The 9,374-nt window shown below is 36.3% G+C and overlaps 1 protein-coding gene across 1 annotated transcript in view; it reads right to left on the bottom strand.

Moving 5' to 3' along the window:
- The window catches only part of asz1 (ankyrin repeat, SAM and basic leucine zipper domain containing 1), a 43,266-nt gene extending 34,107 nt beyond the window's left edge, over positions 1-9,159 (bottom strand). The window contains exons 1-3 of the mRNA XM_024261950.2: positions 8,969-9,159; positions 6,874-6,970; positions 5,960-6,082 (exon numbers count right to left, since the gene is read on the bottom strand). Coding sequence (XP_024117718.1) covers positions 5,960-6,082; positions 6,874-6,970; positions 8,969-9,088 — 340 coding nt within the window. The 5' untranslated portion in view covers positions 9,089-9,159. The remainder of the gene's footprint in view (positions 1-5,959; positions 6,083-6,873; positions 6,971-8,968) is intronic.
- Positions 9,160-9,374: the final 215 nt, after the last annotated feature.

Genomic DNA, 9,374 nt, shown 5'->3' with positions numbered 1-9,374 from the left:
GTATTGTAAACATTTTTCTAAAAAAAAAAAATCTTAATGTATCCAAAACCAAAGTGCATCCGTTTTTTTTAATCAAAATCCATACATTCAGGATGCAGTATATGACCAAACTGCAGACATCTAGCGAAGTGGAAATCTGCTAACTATAATGCTATCTATAAAGCCCGTGTACCCCAATGAAGCAGTCAGTGCATCTCCACTACCGGCTGTGGCAATCGAGTGCTTTTCGCACCACTGACAAACCTACCATAGATTTTTACTTGTTTTGACGATGTGGCTAAAGGTCACCAATGCCAAAGAAAATGGGCTCTGCCCCGAGTTGCTTAATGAAAATTATGTTTTTAACATGTTCCGGTGGCATTTTCTCATGATGGAAGACATACATACATTAAGCTTAACATTTTATTTCTAAGTATTTATCAGGAGCAGCCAAAAAAACTGCAGTTTCAAAAAGAGCTTCTTTGTGATGTAGAAAATATGCTGGGCGAGCCACAAGTTCAATACATCTAAGTACATCTTTATTCTCCATGTCTGAGCTGGCATCTGGATCAAAACTGTACAGCTGGACTGCTCACCATTTTTGCTGGACCCATAATGTTAGCTTGGGGTTGTGAAGGGCTGTAAGCTAGTGGGAGAGTGTTTAAACAGATGGGTGGAAAGTGGAGACAGGGTTAGTCTCCCCCAAAAGTCTTACCCACAACTCAGAAGTAAGTTTTGAATTAATTACTGCCACTCTAGCAGAAACTATATCCCAAAAAGGATTTTTTTTCTCCTCTTTGGTTAAACATGGCATAATCATAGCTTTAACACACCTAAATGTTAATACCATCAAATAAAAGCTGGAATTTTGAACTTTTGTCTCATATTTATTTTTTGCTCTAAAGCCAGAATATCTAGAGTTTACAAAAAAAAAAAAATAGAACTTGACCCTGAAACTTTTGGAGGATTGTATATGTGTGAGCTTTTCTGCTTTTGTAGATATAATTATTCAACACCTTCACTGCTTGGGGTTCCACAGAGCTTTTTGCTAGGACCTCTTCTCTTTTCCTTGTTCCTCCTTCCTCTGGTTTCCACTCAGAGAAACACAGAATTTCCTTTTGGTTTAATGCTGACAATATTCAGATTTCAGGTTTCTCTGTCACTGCATTTCTTACAATCTCTCAATTGCTAAGCAGCTCCCGTGACCTTTCCTAACTGGACAGTTCACCTCTGGGGAAAAATCCAGCTTCTTTTATTTGAGGCAGCTGTTGAAGGTGGCTCTAAAACAAAAGTAACTCTTTATTTTAGAGTCAGACACTTGTCCCTCTTGCGTCTCTAAATTGTTCAGAATGCTGCTGTTCATGTTCTGGTCGGAGTGTGAAAGATGAATGAAATCAATCCAATCCTGGTTTCCCATGCATTTCATGCTGACTGGTTACAGTCCACATAAGTTTCTTTAACTCAAGAAATAAAGCAGTCATAAAAAAAACTCTCTACGATGTTGGGATGTGTAGGAATTACCAATCATGGCAGGAATGACTTAGTGCAATGCAATCATCCACCAATCCATCTTACTGTTGGGTGAAGGCAGAATACAGCCTAAACAGGTGGCCAGTCTGTTGCAGTGCCACATACTCACACAGATGCAGAGACAATTTAGTCACCAATTAACCTATGAAGTCTATGAAGTATGTTTTTGGTCTGTGGGAAGAATCCGGAGTGCCCCGCAGAAAACAAGCAAACTTCACACAGAAAGGTCCCAGCTGAGACTCGAAACTGGCCCATTTTGATATGAGGCGAGAGTGCTAACCACTGTTATGTAACCCTGATCCTTAAGGAACATTTTATGCTTAATTTATAAAACAGATTTTTATTTCACCATAAATACCAGTAACAATTCAGAGGCCTTCATTGTAAAAGAAAACAGGAGGAAATGAGTTCTCTGGCTTTTTTTGTTCTTCAACTAAAAATGTTCACATTGAGGTGTTCTGCTTATTCAGCCAAACTGAAACATCTCCAACAGATGTCTTCAATTGTTTTGCTTTTGATCAAGGTGCAAGTGCATGACTTTAAAACAATTCTAAGGATAAGCAGGTTTCTCAGAGTTCCTCTTTGGCGTCATAAACATTAAGTAATATCAGATGAGTTAAAACAGTGCATGGGTCTGATCGGTCTCTTTGTGTTGAGCTCAGTAAGGTGAAGAAACACGAAAAAAATCTGACAACAAAGAAAACAAACATAACAAACAAAAGATTATTTTCCTTTTTTAATCAATACTTTTGAGAGTTACACATATTTGTTAATGAAAAAGATACTTTAAAATTAGATTTATTCCATGGAATAAAGTTCGGACTGACTGAAAAATAAGTTAACTACTTACCTAAAGTTAATATTAACTTCAGTCAGTAATGGTTGAACTTTAGTTGTAGAGGATTAGTCTGGTGACTAGTGCTACCTTACATCGAGTCTTCCTATTATTTACCTCCCTTTCTTAAAGTGGACAATAATTAACAATCGAGCATTTCCTTTTGTAGCTAAGCTTAAAAGAATGTCATTTTTTACTTTTGTGATGGATTTGAAAAGGGATGCATTTATTTCAAAATACACAGATAAAACCTGTTTTGATTTTTAGAATGGGTTTGGCATTACATTTATGACCACATTTTTGTTTTTAAATTCTGTCTATTTTAAATAATATTTAAGACAGCATGCAGCAGATCAATTATATTTTCAACAAAACGCTTTATTTACTCAAACGTAACATAGCAAGGTAAACAAACCAAGCAAAGTTTAACAAAAAAAGAGATTTTCCTACAGTGGCCATTGTTTGTGAAGCTGTCTTTTGGAGCAATGGTCCTATGAACCTCCTGAGAATCTTTACATCAAGAAAACTAAAATTATTTGAGATGTGTTCCACAATAAAAGTTTAGCTCATTACTAGACCTGCAAACGAAATCCAAAATGTAAAGTCATTGAATTATCAGCCTATGTGATACACTCATGGAAAAAGACGGCATCAACAGCGATAAATGGTGACCTTAAATGTTTACACACAAGCTAAAACAATCTCATGGCAGCTTGAAATAAAATAAAGCCCTTTACGCATAAAACAAATCAGATGGAGTCTTTTTTGTTAAATGCCCGCCTTCTTAGACTTGGGTCATTTGGAGTATATTTGAAGTTATGTTGACTTTTATTTAAATAAAATAGTTGCAGTGAAATTGAAATTTTGTAGTAGTTGTTTTTTGCTTTGCCATTTGTTCATTTATTCCAAGTCATATTGTCAGTGCAATATTGATCACTAATATTGCACATCACTGGTTATCAGTCCAGGATGTATCCTGCCTTAGCCCACGAGTAATCAGGTTAGGCTACGGCAGCCCTGTGACCCCGAAAGGGACAAAGTGTTGCTGTCTCATTCCGGTTTCGTCTTTTTTGCATAGAGTCCCACTCCGACTATATTTTTTTCTTTTTTATAAAAGCGCTCCCAGTGGTCTTTAATTATGATTATGCAGTTTTTACCCAAAATCAAAAAGCCTGTGTCGTTATTTTAAGACATATTTCCAGTTTTGAGCCTTGGCTCAGAAGAGGAAAACAAAGACGTACATGAGGTGGTGAAGAGGAGGAGAGCAGCAATGAGACTTTGACACGTGTGTCAGTTTTTGTGTCACAAACTTACATTTTTTTCAAACAGTTGGTTTTTGTCTGCTTTTGATCCAACATGATTTGATCAAAAAGATACTCAGAAACGTAGGTATATTATTAAATTATTTTATACATGTCCTCATCATGACAAAATGCAACAAGAACATGCTGAAAACAACAAAAACACAATTTTCATTGGAGTGGGTCTTTCAGAAGCTGCAGTAATTCCCTCTTAAAGATCCAGTAATGCAAAATGTAAATGCTACCAGTTTTTCTAAAGATTGTAATCCAGGGGTCTCAAACTTGCGGCCCCCCAAGACAACATTTTGCCCCCCCCTACCCCCCCCCTTAATATGAAAGTTTAATTTTAATGCAGTCCACAAGTTTAGTATGAATGGCACTTTTACAGTGTTGTGTGCAGAGTCGATGAAGCGACCAACCTGGGAAGATTGACAGACTGGCCTTGATGCAAGCAGAGAAACAGAGCAGGAAACTCGACGCCTCCATCCAACCTCCAATTACAATGCACAATATATTCTGATTGTAGCCTACTCTCACATTGATCCGATCTGATTCAGACTGCAGACCACATTCATAAGTTCCTTACTTTACTTTTATCTCAGAAACTACTATCAGTAATAGTATGGTACATGTCCTTTATCCTTTGTGATCTTTCAGTTCCATACAAATTTACTACCAAAGAAGGTATGTACTCGAGGAAAAACGGGAAGTCCTTCCCATAAAAAGTTTACCGTGAGTTAATATAACAAGTAGGTTGTATTTATTTTAGTTACATATGTTGCTCTAATGTTATATATTTACAACAAACACTGTCTAAAGGTCAAAACCCAGGTTCAATGAGTGTTTTGAGAGAGCCCCTGACCCCCAACATGCCTTAAATGACCTAGTTTAGATTTGGCACGTTTCTGTCAGAAAACATTGTGTCTTTGGGGTTTTGATGGAAAATATCTGTCTGGCAGCAAAACAAAGCAGTTTATCAGAGAAAACGTTGAACATCAGCACTGATCCATATATAATCGATTGATTAAATAGTGTTCACATTTTTTCTGAAAAACTGCTTTGTTTTGCCAAGGATTGTATAAAAATGACAAAAGCATAGTAGCGGATTGAGTTGGGCTGAGTGGCTGTTTGGGTCTAATGTCCAGAACACATCATGAGCAGCTTCTCGTCGGCGCTGTGATCTGTCAATCAGCCTGTTCGGAGGTTTGGGGGAAATAAACGGAGGAGGGGTGGTGCATGAGACGGATTGAAGGCGTTTGAGGAGCGGAGACCCACTAATAAAATCATAAAAGAAAAAGACTAAAAACAACTTTAGTGGAGTGTTCTTCTGCTGTTTTTCTGGTTAACCACAAAATAAATAGACTTAAAACAGAGGAAGTCTCTGCATCTCCGTGCGGGAAAGGGAGTGCAGGACTCTTCCTTCATTATTGATTATCTCGTTATGAAAAAAACGATAAAAAAAAAAAAAAGTAGGGCAAGCCGTTTTTGGCTACTGTAAGTTTACTCTTAGAGACTTAAGAATAGGGCTGGAAATCACTGAGTACTTCACAATACGATACAATACTTCACACATGGCTCACGATGACGATAATTGATTTTAAAAAAAGAATCTCTAAATTTAGAATATATAGAAGAACACATATTTTTTAGGAAAATGTATCCCCGTTTTTTTTTTTTTTTTAGATTGAACACAATTAAAATAAACAACTTCTTTTATGCAACAAAGAAGACACTTTTGTGCAACATCACTGAAATCAGTAATACTGTCTTTAATAAGCATTGACACCGACTGAATTGGAATTATCTGTAAAATTTAGTGTTAACAAAAGTAAACATGAACGGCAGTCCCATTACTTAAGGCAAAATTGTTGTAAAAAACAAAACAAAAATTAAATAATTCAAGAAGCTGCCAGACCCATTGGTGCTAACGACAGCCAGTCTTGCAACGCGTGCCCCCTATTTACTTATGAAGGAACGTCTCACCAAAGGATGCCAAATATGTTTTACAGTCTCTTCAAATGAACATAAAAGATAGATATTTGATGAGAATCAATCACAGAACTATCGATGTTGCAATATATCGCAACATTGATATTTTAGCACACCTCTACTTATGAATAGTATGGTATGGGGCTTTTAAAAATAAAGTGACATGTCCATGTTTACACAAATATGTGTTCAAAACTACTAATCCTTTCAAATTAGGAAAATGAATATATAAATAGAATCAACTTTGGCCTGACGCTGAGCTAAACTTTTCTAAACTGCCTTAGCTCCGACAACACCTAGATTCCTGAAACCACATCCAACTGACCTTTGGTGAAATTTGCACTGGCGCCTCTGTCCAACAGCAGTTTGGCCAAGTCGTAATTTGCCATATTGACCGCAAACATAAGTGGAGTCCATCCAAACTCAAGCTTGGTCTCCACGTCCATACCTGCCCACCACAAAAGCAATTCAAACATAACCGGTTTAGTTATACAGCGATAAAAAATTACTAAACAAACACATGAGTAGGGCTGCCACAAACAATTATTTTAATAGTCGACTAATCATCGATTATTTTTTCCGATTAGTCGACTAATCGTGTCATGCACAAAGTTGATGTAAAACACAAATCTTAACCATCATTCACTTTAAACTAACTAAAAACTATATATATATATTCACACTAGCATCATTATAGATGAAATGTAAGCTGAATTTGGCCGCAAAAGATGCTAGTGACGATGGCTGAAGATGCTGATAGCCAATTAAATATGAGTTAAAGGCCAAATTAGCCTAAAAAAAGCCTAAGTTAGCAAAGACAGCTAGCATGTAGCTGAAATAAAAACTCCAAAATAGCCTAAAAAAACCTTAATAAATGCCAAAATAGTCCAATAAGCTAGCATAACACCATTATAACTTTCAACTTTACTACACTGACTCCATTTAATATGAAGTAACGACTAATCGACTATTAAATTAGTCGTCGACTATTTTAATAGTCGATTAGTCGTCGATTAGTCGACTAATCGTGGCAGCCCTACACATGAGCATCAAAGCTGCTCTACAGAACCATTCTACTGATGACACAAAAAGAACAACAGTTTTTATAGATCCAGCTAAAGCTAGCACATATGTTCTTCTTTTTTATTCTGTTTTTGTGTGTTTTTACATATGATGTCACAGTAAACCAAAGACATGAACTGTTTTGGTTGTTGTCAATAAAATGTAGTTCATACTTGCCATTGTCCAGCAGCCTGATAACTTCATCCACTTCTCCTTTACAGATAGCTCTTTTCATCTTCCAGACATCATCACACTTTAACTCAGTGTCCTGGTCCTGAGGGGAAAGGGTAAAAGTCGCCTTACACTTTAGCAATTTCAAAGATCAACATTTACCAACGATGGGAAAGATCTTCAAGAGAAAAAAAAAACAAACATTCAGGTGTGAGTAGATAAAAACTGTGAAACTAACTTGTCAAGTCAGATACTATTTTTTTTTTTTTTGTAGTATAAAAAATACCTTACCTTATCCTTTTCCAACATGAAAGTGACAACTTTCCCTAAAGGAACTCCAACATTTGAAAAAATTACACTTTGTTTTTGTTTTACGTCCTTGTGGACTAAAACAGTCTTATGGGTCACTTTTAACCCGTGAATTATAAAAGCATCTAAACACTAAATCAAGTTCAAACACCACACACAAACTTTCTCTATTTTACAGATACACACACACACCAGATCCACCTAAGGCGGCAGTTAGGTCAGTCAAAAGAAAAATATTTCTGTTTTTCCTCTGAAAGGAACACAAAGCTGTGTGCAACACATGATAAACACTACTGCAAACCAATTTTCACATTTGCACATAAATGTGCTAAAAAGTTGACACTGAATATTTTTCACATGGCAATAATTTGTGTTATGAGAAAGGTCCTTTTATAATTTATATCCTAAAAATATAAAAGAATAAACTGTTAACAAAGAAATGCCATATTGAAAGTTTTTTTTCCTTTTCAATATAAATCAGAAGTAATTACTTCACATTTAAACAATGACAATAATACCCATTTACTATGCAGAAGAAACTGCTCTGATTGTGCTAAGAAAAGTGTAATAATGTACACTTGTAAAATTGTGATTGTATTTTTTTGTCGTGTAACAAAACACATAAAAAACTTAATTTAATTAAAATGAATTTATAATAATTAGCAGGTTGTTTCATCTTGCACAACAGATTTTAGATTTAAAATCTGTTGAGGATGCTTTAATCAGGGGTTTGGTAAGGTAGGTAAAATGTGACCTGTAAGCGAAGAGAGTAAACAGAATGCTGAGATAAGATCACACAAGGGTTAAATGTCAAGTCCCTGTTGTTGGTTTTCTAGAAATGGGGGTTCAAATACAACATTTGACACAACAAAGCAGAGTCTGTGAAAGTCTGTTTCTGAACAGAATCTGAATTCATTTCTTAATTTTTGTAAGCATACGTGTAAATTCAAAAATCAAATGTTAAAAAGAGGATGAGGATTCAATGTTGAGAACTTTAAAGACCCACTCCGGTCATCTTTAGATCAAAATGTTTACAGTGGTCTTTTAATTATGATTATGCAATTTTTTGGCCAAAATATATTTTTTTAAAAATGGGGGGGGGGGCATAGTTTCTGCATAATTCAGCTCTGAGTTGTGGGTAGAACTGTTGTGAGCGGAGTAAGCCTGCCCTGACTTCCCATCATCCTTTTGTCCAGAGATTTCAGACTCCAGGACTTGAGTTTTTTTGTTTGCTTGTTTTTTAGGGAAACTGCCTTATCTGCTGTTGATTACCTGGATCAGGTGTGTTTTGCCAATGTTAAAATGCTTAAATAGCCGATTAACTGGAAAAAATTGTCTCTTGAGGCCTGGAATTTGACACCCATTTTTTATAATTTGTCCAGCTAGTTTACAGCTTCTCACATGAAGCTGTGATTGAAGCTCATGAAGCTCACGTGGTTACATGAAGCACGGAGCTTTGAACCCGCCGACTGGAGCACCTACGTCACTGCTTTTTCAAACGCCATTTTTATCTGCTTCTGATTCACAACGATTTCAATAAAAAATACTCAGAAATGCAATTTAAAGTGTATTTTCTTTTTAAACGACCTCCATTAGAAAAATGCTACAAAAATACATTTCCATTGAAATAGGTTTTTACTTGTATTTATGACAGCAAAAAGTTCGAATCAAGTACTTTATCAATTTGAATCTTGATAGGCGGGAGCGCTGCTAAGCTAGCTGTTAGCATTTGTCCTAGCAGGTGCTATCAATACTTCTAACGAGTTAAAACGGGATTTAAAAGATGACTGACGTTTTCCACTGAAGCTTTGTGAAGAAAAGATGTTTCCACGCCGCAGCTGATGTCCCATTCATCATTACTTTCATCACTTTCCGCTCCTGCCGGGAAGGCGTAGTCCATGAAGTCCGCCATAGCTTGAAGCAGCTAACAGTCAGTGCCGCTCAGCATCAGGTACCCGGATCAGGAGTGGGCGGAGCTTCACCTCGGTCAACATTCAAGAAGTTCAGACTCCACTCCAATTAAAATGTTGTTTTAGTGTTTTTAACGGGTTCTTGTAGCATTTTTCTCATCACAAAGGATATAAATAAAAATAATAACGCTTTAAATTGTTTTTCGGAGGATTTCTTCATTCAAATCATGGTGAATCGGGAAAAGAGAAAAAAAAAAGAAGAAGCTACAATTGAAGGGCCTCACGCTT

Source organism: Oryzias melastigma, linkage group LG6, assembly GCF_002922805.2.
Source record: "Oryzias melastigma strain HK-1 linkage group LG6, ASM292280v2, whole genome shotgun sequence".
Classification (NCBI taxonomy): domain Eukaryota; kingdom Metazoa; phylum Chordata; class Actinopteri; order Beloniformes; family Adrianichthyidae; genus Oryzias; species Oryzias melastigma.
Note: the sequence above shows the minus strand (reverse complement) of the source record. Positions and strands in the feature narration are given on the sequence as shown.